Here is a 25,837-nt window from a genome sequence, read left to right on the forward strand (position 1 = left end):
TATGTATAGTTTGGGTTATTAATTTTGTTAGTAATAAAAATAAGTATGACAAGATATTAGTTAATGTTTGTTTCTGTAGATAAAAGATAAAAATATGCACAAGATAGTTTTGGGTATTTATGTTTGTTCTAGTAGATAAAATAAAAAATATGAAATGTTTGGTTATTAATGTTTTAGTAAAAGATATATGTGATGTAAGTATTCATGTTTTTGTTAATGTAAAAATAAAATTAAGTTTTATGTTTTAGTTTAAAAATAAAAATATCAAAGATAGTTTATGGGTTATTTAATGTTTGTCTAGTAGATAAAGATAAAAATTCACAAATAGTTTATGTTGTTTAGTAGTAAAGATAAAAAAAATGCACAAGATAGTTTATGGGTTATTTACTGTTTGTTTCTGTAGATAAAGATAAAAAGTATCACAGATAGTTTATGGGTTTTTACTGTTTGTTCTAGTAGATAAAATAAAAAAATGCCAAGATAGTTATGGGTTTTTTTTGTTTTGTGATAAAAATAAATAATATGAAATAGTTTATTATTTGTTTGTAGTATAAAAGATAAAAAAATATACAGATGTTTGGGTTATTTACATGTTTGTTCTAGTAGAAAAGATAAAAAAATATGCACAAGATGTTTATGGTTATTTAATGTTTGTTCTAGTAATAAATAAGATATGCACAAGATGTTATGGGTTATTTACTGTTTGTTAGTAGATAAAGATAAAAAATATGCAAAATAGTTTTGGGTTTTTACAGTTTGTTCTAGTAGATAAAGATAAAAAATATGCACAAGTGTTTATGGGTTATTAATGTTGTTCTAGTAGATAAAAGATAAAAATTGCACAATAGTTTATGGGTTATTTACTGTTGTTTTAGTAATAAAAATAAAAATGTAAGATTTTATGGTTATTTAATGTTTATAGTAAAAAATATAAAGTTTTGCAAGATAGTTTATGGTTAATAAGTTGCAGATATTATAGTTATGGGTTATTTACATGTTTGTTCTAGTAGATAAAAGATAAAAAAATGCACAAGATAGTTTATGGGTTATTTACATGTTTGTTCTAGTAGATAAAAGATAAAAAATATGCACAAGATAGTTTATGGGTTATTTACATGTTTGTTCTAGTAGATAAAAGATAAAAAATATGCACAAGATAGTTTATGGGTTATTTACATGTTTGTTCTAGTAGATAAAAGATAAAAAATAGCACAAGATAGTTTATGGGTTATTTACATGTTTGTTCTAGTAGATAAAAGATAAAAAGATATGCACAAGATAGTTTATGGGTTATTTACATGTTTGTTCTAGTAGATAAAAGATAAAAAAATATGCACAAGATAGTTTATGGGTTATTTACATGTTTGTTCTAGTAGATAAAAGATAAAAAAATATGCACAAGATAGTTTATGGGTTATTTACATGTTTGTTCTAGTAGATAAAAGATAAAAAGATATGCACAAGATAGTTTATGGGTTATTTACATGTTTGTTCTAGTAGATAAAAGATAAAAAAAATATGCACAAGATAGTTTATGGGTTATTTACATGTTTGTTCTAGTAGATAAAAGATAAAAAGATATGCACAAGATAGTTTATGGGTTATTTACATGTTTGTTCTAGTAGATAAAAGATAAAAAAATATGCAGAAGATAGTTTATGGGTTATTTACATGTTTGTTCTAGTAGATAAAAGATAAAAAGATATGCACAAGATAGTTTATGGGTTATTTACATGTTTGTTCTAGTAGATAAAAGATAAAAAGATATGCACAAGATAGTTTAGAGGTTGTTTACATGTTTGTTCTAGTAGATAAAAGATAAACAGATATGCACAAGATATTCTTTACAAGGGGACCCTAGTCAACAGCAACACCTAACATGTAGTACGAGATATGACGCCTGTTAGGGGATATTACAATTTTTCTTCCGACAAAGACGGTGCTGTTAACGGCCAGGTATTCATATGTACGGTTAGAGAATGGAAGTAAAGACCCTTTTCGGAGGACTAACTATGGGTTACTCAGTTCGGAACTTGAAACCAGGACTTTCAGATCCGATGACGAGTGTCATGCCATAAGACCATATAGCTGCACTACAAGTGTAATGCGGCTATGTGGTCTAGTGGTATGACACTTGCTTTTGGATCGGAAGGTCCTGGGTTCGAGCCTCGCGCTCGGCGCATGGTTGAGTCCTTGGAAAAGGCTCTTTACTCACATTCTCTCACCGTACTCAGGTGTAAAATGAGTACCTGGCCGTTAACAGCGTTGTCTTTGTCCAAAAAATTGTAATATCGCCTAACAGGCGTCATGTTCCGTCCTACAAGTTAAATGTTGCTGTTGACCAGGGACCCCTTGTAAAGCGCTTTGAGCACATTTAGTGGATATTGTGCTATATAAAGCTCAATTTAAGTGACAACTTTAACTCAAACACCATCTGCACCAATGTTAGAGACAGCACCATGTCACGATACCTGGGAAATGCACACAGACTTATCAATCATTGCGATTAAAGAAAAAAAAAAGAAGAAGAAGAATTGTAGTCTAATGAAAGTCTCATGACAAAGTTTTCCCAGATAACAAGTAGGTTAGACCAGATTATACAGTGACATAAACCTTTGTTTCTGATCTAAGATAATAATAATAATAATAATAATAATAATAATAATAATAATAATAATAATAATAATAATAATAATAATAATAATAAAAAATAATAATAATAATAGATCTTTGTTGTCCATAAATATGGCAATTTGTCATTTAGTTACACTTGTTATAACGTTAAATGATAACTATAACATTCAACAGATATTTCACTCCTACTTATTTTCTCTCCCTCTCTCTCTCATTCTCTCTCTCTCTCTCTCTCTCTCTCTCTCTCTCTCTTTCTCTCTCTCTCTCTCTCTCTCTTCCTCTCTTTCTTTCACACGTGCGATATACACAACATAAACATATTCATTTCGTTTTCAATTTGTTACAATTGTGGCAATTCGACACCACAAATTATCATCATTATCAATTGGTCAGGTAATCTAACATTAAATAAATTAATCAGTTAATCAGTCAACGAATCAATCCTTGGATTTTCTGTACCAAGAAATAAGATAAGATAAGATATACATTATTTGTCCTTTCATGGGAGTCATAATTCCTTATCACAACACAATTCGGTAATATATAAAAGAAATATCAAATTTAAAGAAATTAAATAAAAATTGGCAAAGGATATTAGAATTCTTAAAAAGTATGATGGAAAAACAAGCGGATATTTGCTATGTGTCAATAGTACACTTACAGTAGAATTCTTAGAAAGTATGATGGAAAAACAAGCGGATATTTGCTATGTGTCAATAGTACACTTACAATGGAATTCTTAAAAAGTATGATGGAAAAACAAGCGGATATTTGCTATGTGTCAATAGTACACTTACAATAGAATTCTTAAAAAGTATGATGGAAAAACAAGCGGATATTTGCTATGTGTCAATAGTACACTTAAATGGAATTCTTAAAAAGTATGATGGAAAAACAAGCGGATATTTGCTATGTGTCAATAGTACACTTACAATAGAATTCTTAAAAAGTATGATGGAAAAACAAGCGGATATTTGCTATGTGTCAATAGTACACTTACAATAGAATTCTTAAAAAGTATGATGGAAAAACAAGCGGATATTTGCTATGTGTCAATAGTACACTTACAATAGAATTCTTAAAAAGTATGATGGAAAAACAAGCGGATATTTGCTATGTGTCAATAGTACACTTACAATGGAATTCTTTAAAAGTATGATGGAAAAACAAGCGGATATTTGCTATGTGTCAATAGTACACTTACAATAGAATTCTTAAAAAGTATGATGGAAAAACAAGCGGATATTTGCTATGTGTCAATAGTACACTTACAATGGAATTCTTAACAAGTATGATGGAAAAACAAGCAGATATTTGCTATGTGTCAATAGTACACTTACAATAGAATTCTTAAAAAGTATGATGGAAAAACAAGCGGATATTTGCTATGTGTCAATAGTACACTTACAATAGAATTCTTAAAAAGTATGATGGAAAAACAAGCGGATATTTGCTATGTGTCAATAGTACACTTACAATGGAATTCTTAAAAAGTATGATGGAAAAACAAGCGGATATTTGCTATGTGTCAATAGTACACTTACAATAGAATTCTTAAAAAGTATGATGGAAAAACAAGCGGATATTTGCTATGTGTCAATAGTACACTTACAATGGAATTCTTAAAAAGTATGATGGAAAAACAAGCGGATATTTGCTATGTGTCAATAGTACACTTACAATGGAATTCTTAAAAAGTATGATGGAAAAAAAAGCGGATATTTGCTATGTGTCAATAGTACACTTACAATGGAATTCTTTAAAAGTATGATGGAAAAACAAGCGGATATTTGCTATGTGTCAATAGTACACTTACAATAGAATTCTTAAAAAGTATGATGGAAAAACAAGCGGATATTTGCTATGTGTCAATAGTACACTTACAATGGAATTCTTAAAAAGTATGATGGAAAAACAAGCAGATATTTGCTATGTGTCAATAGTACACTTACAATAGAATTCTTTAAAAGTATGATGGAAAAACAAGCGGATATTTGCTATGTGTCAATAGTACACTTACAATGGAATTCTTTAAAAGTATGATGGAAAAACAAGCGGATATTTGCTATGTGTCAATAGTACACTTACAATGGAATTCTTAAAAAGTATGATGGAAAAACAAGCGGATATTTGCTATGTGTCAATAGTACACTTACAATGGAATTCTTAAAAAGTATGATGGAAAAACAAGCGGATATTTGCTATGTGTCAATAGTACACTTACAATAGAATTCTTAGAATGTCAGGAATTTGCTGTCTATTTTCATCACCAATTTTTGACTATTTCTATTCCCAGGCAACATCTGTACATTCCAGTTCTTCCAGCCCATTTGATTGACTACATCAGGTAAGTTTCCAATTTAGGGCTATGTAAAATTCTCAAGAAAATGGAGCAAATTTGTGGCCAAACAAGTTTTATTGGGAGTGAATTTGGCACTGAATATTGAATATCAGTTTTATGTTGGAGTGAACGAGTTGATAAATGCTGAATATCAGTTTTATGTCGGAGTGAACTAGATGATAAATGCTGAATATCAGTTTTATGTCGGAGTGAACTAGATGATAAATGCTGAATATCAGTTTAATGTTGGAGGTGAACAACGTGTTGAATATTGAATATCAGTTTAATGTTGGAGTGAACAACGTGTTGAATATTGAATATCAGTTTAATGTTGGAGGTGAACAACGTGTTGAATATTGAATATCAGTTTAATGTTGGAGTGAACATCTTGTTGAATATTGAATATCAGTTTAATGTTGGAGTGAACATCGTGTTGAATATTGAATATCAGTGCCCCCATGCCATATCTCACACATTTCCAGTACCTGCTATCTATCTATCTATCCCCAATGATAAGCTTCATTGATGTTTTCCTTTCAGTGCCCCCATGCCATATCTCATTGGAATACACAGCAACTTGGTGGAGGTATGTCATCTTTTAAAATTATTTTTTAAAAAAATCTTTTTCGGGAATCGAATTCAAATTGAGCTTTTATACAGCTTGGCGCAATATCCATTAAACGTGCTCAAAGCGCTTTACAAATGGTCCCTGACCAACAGCAATACGTAACAAGTAGAACGAGACATAACGCCTGTTAGGTGAAATTACAATTCTTTTCTGACAGAGACAACGTTTTTAATGGCCAGGTGCTCATTTTACACCTGAGTATGGTGAGAGAATGTGAGTAAAGAATCTTTTCTATTTTTTTTATGGATATCATCACACGTCCACTCTGTTTTGTTCTTTGTAGGTAAACGAATCTTGTTAATATGTGATATAGCCATAATTTCTCATACAAAAAAACTCTCGCCTATTTGGGTTTGCCAGTTTGTGAGCAGGCCTGATAATGACTTTTACTGGGTGGGGTTCCTGACCTTCCACAGTGGGCATGGAGGTACTTACTTTGTCTTCTATCCCCCTATGTCTGTTTTCCAATCACGTTCTGTCTTTGTCTTGGAATGAGATTACTTTGTTTTGTCCTGACCCTGGCCAGAGTCCTTGGCTGGGAGGGAAACAGTCAAATGTATAGTGATAGTTTTGGGAGATGATATTTTTTTTCCTTATAATTCATCTCTCTGTTATGTACTGTTATTTTTTAAATTTTTAACATGATTTGTAAACATTTGAGTGTATTCCTCTTAGTGGAGTACTGTGCTGGTTTATGGGTGAAACTTAAAGTGATCTCAAACTAACTACACTGATAGTAATAGTAAAATAGTAAATAGTAAATAATGAATTTATAGCGCCTAAACATCCACGTTAATCGTGCTCTGCAGCGCTTTACATATTAGTGTGCTCTTGGATTCTACACCTGTTCCCTATTTTAACTCTTCCCCTTTGTCTTACTTTTTCCTCAAGTCCTTTTAATTGTACATCTAGAATGTTTTTACTATCCAATTTTCTTCTCTTTTTAATGGCACATATATGACCTAAATGTGTTACAAGCACTGCACGAGGGATGATTTTAAAAAGGAAGCAAAAGATTATATTTAATATATTATGCGATAGACTACAAACCATCATCAGTAACATTGTTTATTTATGATTAAATAAACATTGAATTTTCACTACAGCCATCACTGCAATATCTGACAACATTGCTGGTCGAAAGCATTATTTAAGTTAGTCAGTCATGCCACTATACTCATACCTGCCTATTATTATGGACCGTCTGTAATTGTTATGGAAGTGTTAAATTAAAAAATAATAATTTTTTTTTCATTATTTACCGCATGCTACAATAAAAAATCTCAATGCCTCGTTGGCTGGCGACGCGTGACGTCATCGACTGGACACGGAAACTTTACCCTCATCATTAGACACAGTGCAGTGTCGAAAGTAGGTCATCAATAAGCATATTATTATCGCCGGGGTCATTGGCATACATATATAAAAGGGTGTATCTATCGTTATTTTTGTTTGCTTTAGTATTACTGAAATCTGACCATTAATTACTGATGAAGTTTGTATTTCTTACTGAATTTGAAATTTTCAAGTAGGCAGGTATGTTTACTTTGCTCTGTGTTAAGAGTATTAAAAAGCAACTCTCTTAACAAGCTATTTTGGATTCAATGATCATTTACTATTGATAAAACACTACACTGCGCTATACTTAGCCTACTTGCACTGGTAGGTTCGTGAAGAATGGATATTATTCAACTTTACCAGCATGTAACTTGGCTTTGGTGACTGAACTGACCAAGAAATTTATTGCACTATAATCTGCATTCTCTTGTCTTTCTTTTAAGCCAAATATATATTTGGTGTACGGTGACATTATTTAAATACTTCACTTAACAAAACGTAGCTTTTTATGGTCTCCTTACAATTTTTATGTCTAAACTTATCTATGGTTTAATGATCAATGGCGCACATGATTGTTATGAGTTTGATATCATAATAAAATTTGATTTTATCTCGTTTTGTTCACACCTAAAACAATTGTTTAACATAACACAATCTCATATTGTGCGTGATTAGATACACCAATAAAATTGGTACATCGTTGAAAGAAATGGCCAAAAGTGCTCGTACAGGTAGCACAATGAGGTCAATCAGGGGTCAGATAGTCGTCGAGGGTGGAGATTTAATGACTTTTGGATTTTCAGCTAAAATGTTCGTTCGTTCGGTACCATGGCTGTAAAACCCTTAAAAAGAAAACAAACATACAAACATACATACAATAATAATGACTTAAAAAAAAAAATATTTGGTGTTTCAGAAATTGAGAATCAACCGAGTTGATGTTGGGGATGCTGTGATAGTGGACCTGGATACAAACTCGGTCACCACGGAGTATGATGATTTGGAGAGTCTACCTGAAGACGTGGTGAGGCATCCGTTATTCTTTGAGTCCAAAAATAGAAGTCTGTTACAGCCATAAGGTTTCGTAAAATTATGAAATTTTTTGGCTTCAATTTCAGAATTTCCTGAGCAGCTCTTAGTCATGAAAATAATAATAATAATAAAAACAATAATAATAATAATATAATAATAATGATAATAATAATAATAATAATGATAATAATAATAATAATAATAATAATAATAATAATAATAATATAATAATAATAATAATAATAATATTCTTTATTGTCCTAAAAAAAGTGGCAATTTGTCATTTGGTTACACATTTATAACAATACAATATTGACATAGACACACTCACACAGATGCACACTAGTAACATAGTAGTCATCGAAAAAAAAAAAAAAACCTATTGAAAATGAAAGTTGATGCAGACTACTTGATTTTAAGGATTTATAAGTAGTTCTTTAATCATTGTGGTGGTAAATATTGTTCTATACAGTTAACTATAGTGAGTAATTAAAAAAAAATTGACATAAAAGCTTCAAAAAAGAACAACATACCAAATACCCAACGTTTCGAGCTCAAACCCCTTCTTCAGCCAACAACAAAACACAATAATGACATTTTGAAGGAAAAAAAAAGGGAATTTTTTTTTTGGTATTTTTAATTTAAAAAATAAATAAATAAATAAATAAATAAATAAATATATTATACAGACTGTATTTTATGAATTGTTCTATCACTTATTTTCCAGCAAAGTTATCTAAAGAAAAGTTTAAAGACGGACGTTGTTCGGAATTCGATGACTAAGAACGGAGATGCCATATCAGTTGCCTTCTTACAAGCTCTTGTTAGACTTATAGGTAAGTGGTTTCTACTTTTCCTTAATAATAGTAATAATAATAATAATAATAATAATAATAATAATACTAATAATAATAATAATAATAATAATAATAATAATGATAATAATCTTTATTGTCCAAATTAAAGGGAATTCATGTGAGGTAAACAATGCTCAGTTTGGTTCATGGTATGAACATCAACACATTTACAAATACAGACACAGCCATACACGAACATACACGCTTGCACATTGAGGTCTCAAATAATCTTGAGAGGATCACTAACATCCCTTTTCTTTCATTATTATTTTTTTTTAAAAAGAGATGTTTCTAATCTGAACGGTTTTATTATGTCGTTATAGCATTTAAAAAATTTTATTTTGTCAAATTTCATGACAGAGAGTTTCAATTCTTGTCTCATTTTAACGCATCAGAGTTGATTTATCTTAGTTTACTAGCATTATAGGTTGGCAGCTCTGCTTCGACTGCAGGCCTTTCATTTAAAACTCTCTCTTTTTAAGTAATTGTAACCACTAATTTTCCTTTTTCTTGGTAAAAATATTTGACTAAATTATTCAAGTAAATAAGATGAAAATCATTGTAATTTTTTGATTTAAAAAAATGATGTATACCTTTATGTTAAAGAAGAAAAAAAATTACTATTCTAAATTTAAGATTCGTATATTTAAGAGTTTTATCTTAGTTTACACGCATTGTAGATTGGCAGCTCTGCTTCCATTGCAGAACTTTCATTTCACACTATTTTAAAGCAATTGTAACGACTATTATTCCTTTTTCTTGAGGTAGTAAAAATATTCGACTAAATTATTCAAATAAAAATAATTTTAATTTTTTAATTTGTTAAAATGATGTATACCTTTGTCTTAAGAAGAAAAGAAATCACTATTCTAAATTTAAGATCTGAAAATTTAAGTTTCTTATCCTAGTTTACTAACATTCTAGATTGGTAGCTGTGACTTCAAGCTGCAACACTTACATTCCCGCGGTCTCCAGTAGTCGGTGAGAGAGAGCTCTTAGAGTAATGAATGACTTGAGTTTGATACAAATTTTTTTGGATTCGTGGATAGCTCATACGGTAGAGTCACGCTCTCACTGGCCAGGCGGAGTTGTCGTACCAATAAGGTCGCAGGTTCAAACCCCATCACCGCTGCGAAAAATTTTTATTCTCTATTGTCTTCTGGCACTTTTCTATTCACTTCATCTCTTGTTGTTAACACTTACATTCCACTTACATTTATTAAGGTCAATATACCTATACCTGTTTATTGTCGTATTTAAAAGAAGGAGATAATTCTAAATTGGCAAAGCAACGACAAACTTTGGGTGTCTCCCATTCCTTAGGTTAAAAAAAAACAAACTTACATTTCACACTCTTTTTAAGTAATCCCCCCCCCCCCCCTCCCTACCCTCCCTTAATATTTCAGGTGGATATCGGGAAGCTCTGAAAATTCGTCGCAATGAGCCAATCACCTTTGACCCCGAGCAGTTTGTCAGATCTCGATCTTCCCAGTCGACCCAGGCTTATTTGGAAGGGATGTTGACTTTACAGATCTTTCAACAGGTTTGGATTTGAAAGAATTGTCAGGGGGGGGGGGGGGGGGGGGGGGGGTTACATGTCGCAAAATCAAATTCTATGAGTTATTCCCCTTAGTATATTGTATTTTGTCAAAGCTTGATATGAAAATATGAATTTTAACTTGAGTATTAATGTAGTGCAATATCCACTAAACATGCTGAAAGCACATTACAAGCCAATAGCAACACTTAACATTTGGGACAAAACATGTCACCATTTAGGCAATATGACATTAGTTTTTTGTAAAGAGAGAACACTGTTTACGGCCAGGTACTCATTTTACACTTGAGTACAGTAAGAAGAATGTGAGTAAAGAGCCTTTTCCACGTACTTTGCGTCGCTCAAACCCAGGACCTTCCGATTGGAAGGTAAGTGTCGTACGACGTGGCTGCACATTTACTGAAGAAAGGTACCAATATCATGGTGAAGAGTGGAAGTTAAAAAAGAAACAACAAAAAAAGAAAAAGTTTGTTTGACTCTGCATCTTTGTTTTACACCCTTGCCAGTTCATTTATGGTCGGCTGGAGATCCTCAATTCGGGCATTGGATTCACAGACATCTTTGAACAACAAGCCACGGCCTACACAGACAAGCTGAGCTCGCAGTCCAGCTACAAGGAGTGGCTGAAATCAGTCAAGGTTAGAAGTTTGAACGACTTTTTTTTTCAGTGTTTGAACCTGCAACTTTTTTTTTTGAAGTCTTGTAGAGATTATAAAGATGATTGTTGTAAAGATAATGATGAGAATGGTTACGATGATTGGAAAAACTTATGTATGTATTTATAATGATTATCTTCTACGATAGGATTCAGTAGTTTGATGTACGCACCGGCACGGCGGCATCTTGGTTCTAACAAAGAAATCATACTTTTTATTCTTCATGCTGGCTAGAACTTTTCATATGCTTGTGATCAGAATATGTAAAAGTCAAAACTGATCAAATTTATGAGTTTTTTTCCTCTGGATACGCTTTATCTCGCCGGAGAATATTTCAATGGCGTCCGCATTGTTCGAATAGTTAGAGCAGTGATATAATTACATCGTTATTAGGAAGAATACTTATGACTGTTGAAGAGTATTGTGATAATAATAGTATTGATAATGATAATAAAAATAATGATAATAATAATAATATTAATGAAAATAATGATATAACAATAATAATGATAATAATAATAATAATAATAATAATATAATAATAATATATAATAATAATAATAATAATAATAGTATAATAAGAATAATGATAATAATAATAATAATAAAATAGTCTCTGTCACAGGCATATCTGCTACAGCATATTGTGTCTGGGTTTATTGATAAGATGTTGCATTGTGACCTGATTTTTATAGTTATAAAAGGCTTATTTTCAATGTCACACATTGTTTGTTCCCTTATAGAAACAGTGCTCTTCAAGAGATTTTTTTTTTGTTGTTTTCTTTTTTTTGTCATTACCTGTTGGTTTAGCTGAACACAAAACTGGCATTGATAGACACACATTAATTGAGTGTGTACCATTCAAAAAGATGGCAGTAAAACGTTAATTCAAGAAATAACTATTCTTTTCTCTAGTAGCGACATGCTTTAGATGTTCGACTTCTGCGAACAGATTACGTTTCGCAGTCACTGTGAGTGTGTCATTGCAGATTCAATATATTTGTCCAGCTCTGTTGGTTACCCTCTCTTGCCGTCTCTTGTCCAGAATTTTGCTTTTCTCATGATCGTGGAGTCGTGTGCCAAAATATTCGTTTAATTTCTTTTTCTCAGATTCTTGTTTGTTTGTTTCATCATGTTCTGAGTATTTCTGTAGATGCCATTCAAAAGCTGTGATTGTCTTGCTTTGCTGATTGTCCACTAATAGGGTTGTAATATTTATGCTGGTATCAGTCGTTAGAACAATAAATTCCCTATCTGATGATAAAATTTTCTGACACCTTAGCATCTGTCCAACACATTAGCATCTGTTTAAATTTAAATGGAGCTTTATATAGCGCAATATCCACTAAATGTGCTCAAAGCGCTTTACAAGGGGGTCCCTGGTCAACAGCAACATTTAACATGTAGGACAGGACAATCCGCCTGTTAGGCGATATTACAATTTTTCGGACAAAGACAACGCTGTTAACGGCCAGGTACTCATTTTACACCTGAGTACGGTGAGAGAAAGTGAGTAAAGAGCCTTTTCCAAGGACTCAACTATGCACCGAGCGCGAGGCTCGAACCCAGGACCTTCCGATCCGAAAGCGAGTGTCATACCACTAGACCACAGAGCCGCATCTGTTCATATCTAAAATTCTCTAATAAAACTAAATGTGATAAAAAGCTGCTAAAAGCTGTGGTCTGTAAAAAGTAATGTTTAAAAGATTATGTAACAGTTTAAAAAAGAAGAAAATGTCAAAAACAGAGCGTTTCAGGCTCAAATCCCTTCTTCGTCCAACAAGAAAATACAATGAAAACATAAATACACCATTTAAAAAACAGATGGACAACAGAGAGGTATTTGGCACATCCTTCCTAGTCCTGTGTAAAAAGTCTTGGAATTTTGTTCTTTTTCCAAGCTAATAGGCTATGTGGTCTAGTGGTATGACACTCGCTTTTGGATCGGAAGGTCCTGGGTTCGAGCCTCGCTCAGCGCATAGTTGAGTCCTTGGAGAAGGCTCTTTACTCACATTCTCTCACCGTACTCAGGTGTAAAATGAGTACCTGGCCGTTAACAGCTTTGTCTCTGTCCCTAAAATTTGTTATATCGCCTGACAGGCGTCATGTCTTGTACTACATGTTATGTGTTGCTGTTGGCAAGGGACCCCTTGTAAAGCGCTTTGAGCACGTTTAGTGGATATTGTGCTATATAAAAGCTCAAGTTTTTTTTTGTTTTTAAAAAAAAATTAAATGTACTACAGTATTCGTGGATGTGTCACAACCTTATGACTTATTTCATTCACAGAAAGAGCTCGAGGAGGTCTTGTTGCTTGAAGTGAATTTAAATGATCTTAATTTGTCTGTGAATTCCAACCTTCATGCTTGTTTTTTTAGAAGGGCGCGGTGAAGTGTGTTGTTGTGGTTGAAAGTTAATAAAATAATGTCTATGGATGTTTTTGTTTTTTGTTGTCGTTGTTGTTGTTTTCTTGTTTGTTTTTTTGTTTTAAAAATAATAATGTTTGTTTTTGTTTTTGTTGTCATTATTGTTGTTTTTCATTGTTTGATTTGTTGTTGTTATTTGTTGTTGTTTTTTTATTTTCGTATGTCATTTTTTTTTTTTTTGCTTCTTGTATTCTTTGTTTCTTTTTTTTCTCTTTTCTTCTTCTTCTTCTTCTTCTTCTTCTTCTTCTTCTTCTTCTTCTTCTTCTTTCTTCTTCTTCTTCTTCTTCTTCTTCTTCTTCTCTTTTTCTTCTTCTTCTTCTTCTTCTCTTCTCTTCTTCTTCTTCTTCTTCTTCTTCTTCTTCTTTCTTCTCTTCTCTTCCTCTTCTCTCATCCTCCTCCTCCTCCATCTCCTTCTCCTCCTCCTCCTCCTGTCCTCTTCATTATTGTTTTTTTTTTTTACTGTTGATGTTCTTGTTGTTTTTGACATTTATGTTGTTTTTGTTGTTGTTTTCTCTTCAGTGTTAAAACTATACAGCCATCACAACACGTTATCCCACTGATCACTAGATGTGAACGTGTTACGTTTTGTCTCATTCATATGTCTGTATCCTCACACACTAATATATATAATCAACTTGTTTATTTCCCTATTATTTGCTTATAATTTCGTCCTAGAGCCATTTTAACCATTTCATTCTGGCTACCTCTTCATTTTTTTTCCTTCACTTTAGGTCAGCATTGAGATTTATGATATTCTCTTTCCCTACAAATTAGGATTCCACATCACTCAAACTTTCTCCGTTGTTTTAAAATTTAAAACATATAATTCAGGGATGTCCTCTTTTTCTAGAACTTTTTACTATCCCATTTTCTTCCTTTTTACTGGCACTGATATGACCTTAATGTGTTGCAAGCGCCGTAAAACCCTTAAAAACCAAAACAAAACAAAGCCCAGAAGCTGGCTTTTTGAAATCTTTGGGCTCTGGGTGGGGTTCCTGACCTCCCTTAGTGCTGTGTCTTCTATACCCCTATATCTGTTTTCCAACATGTCTTTGTCTTGGATTAAGATTGCTTAGTTTTGTCCTGACCCTGGCTGGATACCCTGACTGGGAGGGAAACAGTCAAATGTTTAGTTAGAGTTTTTGGAGATGATATTTTTTTTTTCTTGTGAATCATCTCTCTAATATGCACTATATTATTTTTTTGTTTTACACATATACGATTTGTAAACAGTTGAGTGTCTTCCTCTTGACGGAGACCTTTGCTTATGTCAGTGATCTCAAACTAAGTACACTGATAGTTTGCTCTTTGAATCTACAACTGTTCCGTATTTGAACTAATTCCCCTTTGTCTTTCATTTTTTGGGGTGCTTTAATTGTAACTCTAGAACTTTTCACTATTCCATTTTCTTCCTTTTCAATTGCGCTGATATAACCTAAATGTGTTGCAAGCGCTGTAAAACCCTTGAAATAAAAAACAAACAAGTCTTCGGGCTGTCCTTGGTCTGTAATGATGAGTTGATATTTTTTTTTAATTTGAAAATATCAATTGTTTAAAGACAACAGTTAAGGGGAAGCTAGATGGATATGTAGGCCTTTGCTATGATTCAAGTTGATACCATTGGCTGTTTAAAGACAACAGTTAAGGGAAGCTAGATGGATATGTAGGCCTTTGCTATGATTTAAGGGTGATACCAGTGGTTGTTTAAAGACAACAGTTAAGGGGAAGCTAGATGGATATGTGTCCTTTTCTATGATTTAAGGGTGATACCATTGGTTGTTTAAAGACAACAGTTAAGGGGAAGCTAGATGGATATGTGTCCTTTTCTATGATTTAAGGGTGATACCATTGGTTGTTTAAAGACAACAGTTAAGGGGAAGCTAGATGGATATGTGTCCTTTTCTATGATTTAAGGGTGATACCATTGGTTGTTTAAAGACAACAGTTAAGGGGAAGCTAGATGGATATGTGTCCTTTTCTATGATTTAAGGGTGATACCATTGGTTGTTTAAAGACAACAGTTAAGGGGAAGCTAGATGGATATGTAGGCCTTTGCTATGAGTCAAGGGTGATACCATTTAATGAAGAGAAGCTTAAATGAAATATTTTCACATATGGTCTTTACGAGAAAAAATTTCAGACTTTATTGATTTTTAGCAAAGGGTATCCCTGATAAATATATTATTGAAAAAATTTCTTGTCCTTCCTTGTTCTATTCATTACTTTCTCATATGAAGTACTATTCAGCACACATTTATATTTCAATCTATATCTTTTTAAGAAAAATATAAACAAATAGATCTTGATTTCTAAATTTTAATAATACGGTTTATTTATTTTTGCAAACATTACTTCGTATGTATTGGTTGTTAATTCACAAATTATTTATGGCGACATTCCCCTAAACACACTCAATGCTGATCGCTTTTGTTACTTTTGAATAGTTGACACAATTATTTGTAAGTAATAAAAATGTAATTTTTAGCTTTCACTAATAGGTATACTAACTTCTTTTTTTTTTGGTTTTGTTTTGATGGAAGAAAATCTCAGCGTTCAACATAAAGATATTAACAAGAGTGAGAACTAACCTTGGATGCAACTAATTAAATAGATCAGCTTTTTTTATCTCCCAAAACTGTATCTACAGATATACATCCATATGTGACCCAACATTTCAAAACGGTATTATGTCGGGATGAAACTGCTAAAACGACAAATTAATAAACTGGTCAAAGTTATGAATTATTGGTATGTAGCACTCTACATATGATATTCATTCTCCTCAATAAAGCATATAAATTAAACGGCAAGTCTGATATTTCTGGCCACAAATTCAATTTTCAGCAATTCAATCGTCCAGACTTAATACCTTTTGAGACGAGGGGTCACATATGTACTCTCTTTGCTTTTGCTTTGACAATAACACACAGCTAGGGTTGGAATTTCTCTGTGTAACCATTCGCTCTTGTATGCTGTTATTTCTGATTCATGCATTCAAACTCTCCCTTTATTTTACTCTTCAAAGTGATACCAAGCTGCTAGAAGAAGCTGTGAACTGTAAAAAGTAATAAACAAAAATGAATATGAAAGCTTAAAAAAAAAAAAATACCAAACACGGAATGTTTTAGGCTCAAAACCGTTCTTCAGCCAACAACAATAAAACCATAAATGCATTACTAAAAAAATCAAATAGACGGCAGATTCTGTCTGATTTTTAATTCATGTATTTAATGTTGGCTGAAGAAGGGTTTTGAGTCCAAAACGTTCTGTGTTTTGGTATTTTGTTCCTTTTTAAATCTGTTTTATTTTCAGGATTGACTATTTTCAAAACTGGCTCCTAATTTTTTAAAATTTATTTTGATTATTATAAATATATATCTATATTTCCCCACTCACTCATACTGTCATTCTTTCTTGAAATGAAGTGAGTAGGAAAGTGCCAGAAGACAACAGAGTTTAAAAACTTCACGGCGATGAAGGCTCGAACCCACGACCTTTCTGGTATGACAACTCCACCTGGTCGGGGAATCGTGACTCTAACGTATGAGCTATCCACGACCCCACCGTGGAATTGTGGATAGCTCATACGGTAGAGTGTGGGGTCATGGATAGCTCATATGGTAGAGTGCGGGGTCATGGACAGCTCATACGGTAGAGTGTGGGGTCATCGATAGCTCATACGGTAGAGTGTGGGGTCATAGATAGCTCATATGGTAGAGTGTGAGGGCATGGATAGCTCATACAGTAGAGTGTGGGGTCATGGATAGCTCATACGGTAGAGTGTGGGGTCATGGATAGCTCATACAGTAGAGTGTGGGGTCATGGATAGCTCATACAGTAGAGTGTGGGGTCATGGATAGCTTATACAGTATAGTTTGGGGTCATGGATAGCTCATACGGTTGAGTGTGGGGTCATGGATAGCTCATACGGTATAGTGTGAGGTCATGGATAGCTCATACGGTATAGTGTGGGGTCATGGATAGCTCATACGGTATAGTGTGAGGTCATGGATAGCTCATACGGTATAGTGTGGGGTCATGGATAGCTCATATGGTAGAGTGTGGGGGCATGGATAGCTCATACGGTAGAGTGTGGGGTCATGGATAGCTCATACGGTAGAGTGTGGGGTCATGGATAGCTCATATGGTATAGTGTGAGATCATGGATAGCTCATACGGTATAGTTTGGGGTCATGGATAGCTCATATGGTATAGTGTGAGGTCATGGATAGCTCATACGGTTGAGTGTGGGGTCATGGATAGCTCATACGGTATAGTGTGAGGTCATGGATAGCTCATACGGTATAGTGTGGGGTCATGGATAGCTCATACGGTATAGTTTGGGGTCATGGATAGCTCATATGGTATAGTGTGAGGTCATGGATAGCTCATACGGTTGAATGTGGGGTCATGGATAGCTCATACGGTATAGTGTGAGGTCATGGATAGCTCATACGGTATAGTGTTGGGTCATGGATAGCTCATACGGTAGAGTGTGGGGTCATGAATAGCTCATATGGAAGAGTGTGGGGTCATAGATAGCTCATACGGTAGAGTGTGGGGTCATAGATGGCTCATACGGTAGAGTGTGGGGTCATGGATAGCTCATACGGTAGAGTGGGGTCATGGATAGCTCATACAGTATAGTGTGAGGTCATGGATAGCTCATACGGTATAGTGTGAGGTCATGGATAGCTCATACAGTATAGTGTGGGGTCATGGATAGCTCATAGGTATAGTGTGGGGTCATGGATAGGTCATATGGTAGAGTGTGGGTCATGGATAGCTCATACGGTATAGTGTGGGGTCATAGATAGCTCATACGGTAGAGTGTGGGGTCATGGATAGCTCATACGGTAGAGTGTGGGGTCATGGATAGCTCATATGGTAGAGTCACGATCTCCCCAGCTAGGCAGAGTTGTCGTATCAGTAATGTCGCAGGTTTGAGCCCTCATCACCGCAGCGAAGTTTTTATTCTCTGTCGCCTTCTGGCACTTTCCTACTCACTTGATTTCTTGTTATTATCAACATACGTGCCTGCCCCACTCACTCCTACTGTCATGATTTCTTGCTGACATTGATATTGTTACACTCACTACACCAGGCCGCACCCATGATGAGTGGAGCTGTTAACTCTGTAAGTTCGTAACCCATCATCATCATCATCATCATCATCATCATCATCATCATCTTCATCATCATCATCATCATCATCATCATCATCATCATCATCATCATCATCATCATCATCATCATTCATCTATTCTCTCTCAACACGACACCAACCACCCCACCACCACCACCCCTTCCCCTCTCCTTTACGCCTTACACACCACATCACGCCACACCATCTTCCCCCCCCCCCCCCCCCCACCCTACCCCCTTTGATATGAGGAATGACTGTCCGTTTAGCAGGTGTTATTAATATGTGACTCACCCCTTCAATTTGGTATTATGCCAAAGCAGATCTGCCTAGAACTACGAAAAATTCATAGAAATACGAATTTTGACCCCAGCTACAGAGATGCATTCGCTTCTTTGATTCAATAAGTCTTGTTGAAAAGGAAAGCTTAGTTCCCACATTCAGGACTTTGTAGCATTTTTAGATCCTATAAGGGCAAATTATTTGTTTCTAAAGCTATTTAAAGACACTTGCCCTTTTTTTTCTCTAGAAACTATGAATTTCTGAAATTTCAAGTTGGCGGCTTTGTGCCTAGTTGAACCAACTTCCGAAACTTGAATTGAAATTCTTAAACACGGAATTCGATTTTTTGATTCAGTTTGTTTTTAAAGATAAAAATGCTTAAAGTGAGTCTGTCAAAACATATGGAAAAATATAAGGTATATAATATAATATAATATAGAAATGTAGTGATGCGCCCCCCCCCCCCCCCCGCCCCCTGCTAAAGCTAGAACCCCTGCTTTAAAAAAAAATTCTTCTGACTGATCTTGGTCAGTATTGGTGAGTTGTCTTTTTATTTAATGATAAGAGAATTGGTCGTTTAAAGGTATCGGTTAAAAGGACGCTAGACGGATATGTGTCCTTTTCTATGATTTAAGGGTGATTCCATTTAATGAAGAGAAGTTTTGTTCCAAATATTTTCATATAATATGGTCTTTGCAAGAAAAAATTTCAGGCTTTTCTGATTAAGCAATGGGCGTCCCTGTTACTCCTTATATTTTCCACATATTTTACTTTTACAGACGTACGTTCATGTTTGATTTTACCCACATTCTGATTGATTTTTTTCTCTCTCTCATATTTTGATTTTAGACCAAACTTTTATCGTTCTTTTAGTTATTTTCATGAGTTTAATCTGTTATGTTAGATTACTTTTTTTATTTAATAATTTTTTTTGTCAAAATTGGCCAAATGTAGATTTTCTCCTTCATATTTTGATTTTTTAAAACCAATTTTTTTTGTGTGTGTGGAAAAGTGGTGACAATATTTTAGTAATAAAATAAATAAATTCCCTTTATTCATCCCTAAGAGGAAATTTTTACCTAGGGTCTATTCCAAGGGAAGGCTGGAATAACCCAGGCGTCAGCAGCAGTGCAGCGCCACAAATTGAGCTAAGGTTAGGTGACTTGCTCAAGGCCACACAACGCGGCGGGTAGTCGAACTCGGTACCTTTCGGGTACGAAGCAAAGTCCATACCGCTGAGCGGGTGGTTGGATGGGAGCATCACCCTTGAATCATATACCTATGATGTTCGCATTGGTGTACGATCCGATAGTGATGTCGTTTCTTCTTCTCTTTACTAGCCTATCCTGCTTCTTTGGTTTGTGATTGTATTTTTGACAGGGGATATTTTTTTTTCTGTAAATCTTCTGCCTGTTTGTTCTTGGTTATTTATAATTTAGCTTATGATATCTTTAGGTTATGATTTTGATTTACATTTGTACTTATTTTTGTTAGATTGCTTGTTTTTTTGTTTCAGCGGTCTCTCATATAACCTCAATTGTGTTGGAAGAGACCTAAAGCAACAAACAAACAAAAAACATACCGCTGAGCCACGCTGTCCCATAATAGGACATGAATATATGACTACATGTAACAGCAGATTAATTTTTAACCAATTTAAATTGAAGTTTCATAATCATAAGGAGGGAAATCATACCTTGCTTTTTGATCTGACTTAAATTAGGATTTTTGAAATTAAAATGGTCAGATTTTTTTATGTTTCACGCCTTTGGCTGATCTACAAAAATCCCTTAAATTTCTTTTTTTTTTAAAGTTATTTTGATATTTATATGTAGTTCTAGATTCTTTTTTAAAATATTTTTCCATATCCTGTTCAGCCCAATTTAATACCAAATTAAGGCGATGAGTCACGTGATAAGATGAACTAGTACACGATTCTAATTATTGCATGGATGTGCATGAAATCAGAGAAATCAGAATTATGTTTATATATAACATAATAATGGTTTCTGCTGTGTTCTTTTCCATACTTCTTCATTTGACTTATCCAGGAAGAATAATGAGTAAGAATACCCAGAGTTCTAAAATTATTTTCACCATCCAGTGGAAAAAGAAAAATGAGTGAAGGTTTTGTACAATTGTAATTTCTGCACCATAGAAGGGAAAAAATAAATTAAATTTCTGGCCAAAATGATTGCCATACTAAACTACTAGAAGCTGTGAACTTGAAAAGTACTGAACAAAATTGAATAAAACAGCTTAGAAAATGGACAACATATCAAACCATAGAACGTTTCAGGTTCAAAACCCTTTTTCAGCCAATAACAAGAACAATACAAACAATGGTTCATCATCAGGCTTTTAAGTGATGTGTACATGTGATGTTTTTATTGGTTGCAGAAGGGTTCTGAGTCCGAAACATTCCGTGTTTTGTATTTCGTTGGGTTTTTTTTTTCTAAGCTTGTATGTATTAAATTTTGTTCATAGCTAATAATTGTCTTGTCGTTAGCAGATTGTTACAGTGTCTCATGTCGTAGCAATGGCAAGGGGTGTTGAAGTGATTGAGCATGTTTAGTCACTGGATGGGTGACAATCTCTGGCCCCCTTTATTATGACTAAGTTACTTTACACACATTATCACATTATCTGGTTTGAAGGAATATCTTACTGAAGGACGGTGAAGACAACAGATTGCATCAGCTGTTGGTCAAATAAGAAGAGAAATATCCTTGTGCTGTGTTGTAGTTAGACAAAAAACAAACAAAAAAAAATTAGTCCATCAGAGCCATTAGGGCCATGGAGCCGGTGTTTCTATAGCGTGAAATGGACAATAGCAAATTTTTGCTATCCTTTGGATAGGATGTTATGTCTATTGCAAAGTACTTTCCACTAAAATCTTACAGAGTCAGATACCCATTCACTGCTGGGTGGACAGGGGGGATCAGAAAAAATCTCGACTACACCCGGGGATCGATCTCGGTTCCTTTGCGTGTGAAGCCAGTGCTCTACCAACTGAGATGTCGGGACATTAAGCACATTTTATTTGTACTTTGCTTATTTGTGCTTCTCACTCAAGGCTTCATTTGTTTCCCACCTCCAGGCTTTATAGAACCACCTTTCCATTCCATATACTACGAGTTGCGAGTTAGCACCAATTTTTATGCCATCACTTTTGTTTTCTATAGCTGTCACTGGTTGTAGCTAGCAAGATACTGAATTCCCGAATATTATTTAGATGCAGTAATTTGTCTTATTCAGGAAGAATAATGAGTAGGAATCCCCAGAGTTCTAAAATTATTTTCACCATCCAGTCACCGTCAACACTCAACATCTCTCGACGTTTTCATAGATGAGACACTGATAGACCTCCAATACCTTTGAGACACTGATAGACCTCCAATAACTTTGAGACACTGATAGACCTCCAATACCTGTGAGACACTGATAGACCTCCAATACCCGTGAGACACTGATAGACCTCCAATACCTTTGAGACACTGATAGACCTCCAATACCTTTGAGACACTGATAGACCTCCAATAACTTTGAGTCACTGATAGACCTCCAATACCTTTGAGACACTGATAGACCTCCAATACCTTTGAGACACTGATAGACCTCCAATACCTTTGAGACACTGATAGACCTCCAATACCTTTGAGACACTGATAGACCTCCAATACCTTTGAGACACTGATAGACCTCCAATACCTTTGAGACACTGATAGACCTCGAATACCTTTGAGACACTGATAGACCTCCAATACCTTTGAGACACTGATAGACCTCCAATACCTTTGAGACACTGATAGACCTCCAATACCTTTGAGACACTGATAGACCTCCAATACCTTTGAGACACTGATAGACCTCCAATACCTTTGAGACACTGATAGACCTCCAATACCTATGAGACACTGATAGACCTCCAATACCTTTGAGAAACTGATAGACCTCCAATACCTTTGAGACACTGATAGACCTCCAATAACTTTGAGACACTGATAGACCTCCAATACCTTTGAGATACTGATAGACCTCCAATTCCTTTGTTGATAAATGATAAACAATTGCCCGTGTCGTTGTTGTGTAGTGATAGTCTGATTAATGGACACTGTCGTTCTCAGTCATTCATTCCTTCCCCCCACCTCCCCACTCCACCCCACCCGTGGCCTTTTTAAACTCATGGCCTGATACTAACAAAAACAAAATCTGTCATAAAAGAAGACGAAGATCACATGGGGGGGGGAAAAACTTAATTGTGTGTTGTAGTCAATAGCTCAACTAATGAAATCAGTTGTTTCCCTTGAGCACTTGTAACAAATACTCACTTTTCACTTTCGTTCTCTGATCTTCGTCTTCTTTTGTGCACTAATTTTTTGGTCAGTATCAGGCCTTAACTCACTCAATCCTATAGATTTTTGCTCCTTTTCAAAATTGAAAAAATGTATTAGAAATGAGCATGTACATAGATAGTTTTATTCAACTACCATTAACATGCACACATTAAAACAGCTTTGATATTACGCCTATAATTTATCTCAGAAAAATGTAATAAATAGACATGGGGTAAAAGTAACCTGGGTAAACTACGGATATAGTCGGTGTTAGGGTTGAGTGAGTTAAGTTGACGAAGGCAACAGTCCACCCTAACAGCTGCAGCTTTCGTAAATTCATAGCCTGACACAGACCAAAATTTTTTTTTTGTCTATGACCACAAAAGAAAAAAAAAACCTGAATTGTGTTCATTAGCTTATTAGTTGTGCAGCTATATGGTCTTGTGGTATGACACTTGCTTTCAGATCGGAAGGTCCTGGGTTCGAGCCTTGTTCAGCGCATAGTTGAGTCCTTGGAAAAGGCTCTATACTCACGTTCTCTAACCTTGCTCGTGTGTAAAATGAGTACCTGGCTGTTAACAGCGTTGTCTCTGTCAGAAAAAAACATTTTGTAATATCACCTAACAGGTGTCATGTCTCGTTCTACATGTTACATATTGCTGTTTGTTAGGGACCCCTTGTAAAGCGCTTTGAGCACATTTAGTGGATAATGCGCTATATAAAAGCTCCAGTTAAAAGTTAAAGTTCATCCAAAGAGATCATTTTTGTTTCTCTTCCTTGAGCATTGCTTTACTATCGATAACTCAGAAGGCATGCACTGATCTATAAATGGCATCTAAAGACAAGTCCTAGTGTCATCAGGCTATAAGTCAAACAAGACTCCCCCCACCCCCAATCCCAAAACTCAAAAAGAACTCACCTTGACTCATTAACAAAAGAGTGAAAATGGAAAGGCTTATCGTATTTTAACAAAACAGACAATGGACGTTTCGGGTACAAACCCTTCATCAGCACAACAATACACAAATAAACGTGGAAAACAAATAAAATATTTATATTTTATTTGTTTTCCACATTTATTTATGTATTGTTGTGCTGATGAAGGGTTTGTACCCGAAACGTCCATTGTCTGTTTTGTTCCCATACGAAGCCTTTCCATTTTCACTCTTTCGTTAGTATTTTACGACCACCGGCTTCTGGCAGCCCCAACCGTTTTCTACCTTGACTCATCAAACGTTTTTGCATCTTACCTACCCCTTTACTATACAAGTTATTCATTTGATTTCTTGTCCTTGGATTGTTATTGATATCTGTATGTGGGTTGTTATTGATATCTGTATGTGGGTTGTTATTGATATCTGTATGTGGGTTGTTATTGATATCTGTAAGTGGGTTGTTATTGATATTGTAAGTGGGTTGTTATTGATATCTGTAAGGGGTTGTTAATTGATATCGTATGTGGTTGTTCTTGATATCTGTATGTTGGGTTGTTATTGATATCGTATGTGGGTTGTTATTGATATCGTATGTGGTGTTTTGTTCATACTGAAGTGGTTGTTATTGATATCTGTAAGTGGATTGTTATTGATCTCTGTATGTGGGTTGTTATGGATATCGGTATGTGGGTTGTTATTGATATCTGTATGTGGGTTGTTATTGATATCTGTAAGTGGGTTGTTATTGATATCTGTATGTGGGTTGTTATTGATATCTGTATGTGGGTTGTTATTGATATCTGTATGTGGGTTGTTATTGATATCTGTATGTGCCACATATAACTGTCGAGTCCACCCAGCCTTATGGTGTCAATCGATATTTGCTGGCTGGATGTGCCAAATACTTGTCTGCTTTCAGTCTGGATTTGAAGCGATGTCTTCCATCTTTTTACTCTTATTCAAATTTGCTGAAGAAGGGTTTTCAGCCCGAAGCGTGTTCCGTGTTTGGTATTTTGTTCTTTTTTTATTTTTTTTTCAACCTGTTATATTCATTCAAGTAATTGAGGGGAAGTAAGGTTGTCAAAAATATGACACTTGCCTTCAGGCCAGAAGGTCTAGGGTTCGAATCACATAGTTGAGCACTTGGAAAAAGGCTCGTTACTCACTTTCTCGCACTGTAACTGTACTCGGGTATAAAATGAGTACCAGGTCGTTAACAGCGTTGTATCTGTCAGAAAAAAAAAATTGCAATATCGCCTAAGAGGCGTTATGTCTTGTCGCACATGTCAAGTATTGCTGTTGGCTAGGGACCTCTTGTAAAGCGCTTTGAGCATGTTTCATGTACATTGCACTATAAAGATGTTCAAGTTTATTTGGGTTTTGTTTGTTTTCTGCTTTTTTTTTATAAAGTAGGATAACCAACATGACTTCGATGCCAACCAATACAATAAAACTGACAATACTTTGCCTCTCAGTTATGCAACTCTTCTGTACTTCTTTAAAAAAAAGACATTTTTAAAATTTTGACCAGAAAACTCAACCTTTAAAAATTAATCGATTAAAATGACTCTCATCATGTCAAAAACTCTCAAACTGACTTCTTTGAAGTCCCAGGTTTGAGAATATTTGACAAGTGGAGGATCCCATTTATCCATCAATATTTAAAGGCAAG

General features: G+C 34.6%; 1 protein-coding gene across 1 annotated transcript in view; it reads left to right on the forward strand.

Moving 5' to 3' along the window:
* Nucleotides 1–25,837, forward strand: part of LOC144980274 (uncharacterized) — a 61,908-nt gene that overhangs the window by 13,338 nt on the left and 22,733 nt on the right. The window contains exons 10-17 of the mRNA XM_078927906.1: nt 4,931–4,981; nt 5,516–5,561; nt 7,858–7,965; nt 8,701–8,809; nt 10,237–10,373; nt 10,895–11,057; nt 11,960–12,015; nt 18,573–18,605. Coding sequence (XP_078784032.1) covers nt 4,931–4,981; nt 5,516–5,561; nt 7,858–7,965; nt 8,701–8,809; nt 10,237–10,373; nt 10,895–11,057; nt 11,960–12,015; nt 18,573–18,605 — 703 coding nt within the window. The remainder of the gene's footprint in view (nt 1–4,930; nt 4,982–5,515; nt 5,562–7,857; nt 7,966–8,700; nt 8,810–10,236; nt 10,374–10,894; nt 11,058–11,959; nt 12,016–18,572; nt 18,606–25,837) is intronic.

This window comes from Berghia stephanieae, chromosome 9 (genome assembly GCF_034508935.2).
Source record: "Berghia stephanieae isolate SIO BIC M18660-M18661 chromosome 9, UCSD_Bste_1.3, whole genome shotgun sequence".
Taxonomy (NCBI): domain Eukaryota; kingdom Metazoa; phylum Mollusca; class Gastropoda; order Nudibranchia; family Aeolidiidae; genus Berghia; species Berghia stephanieae.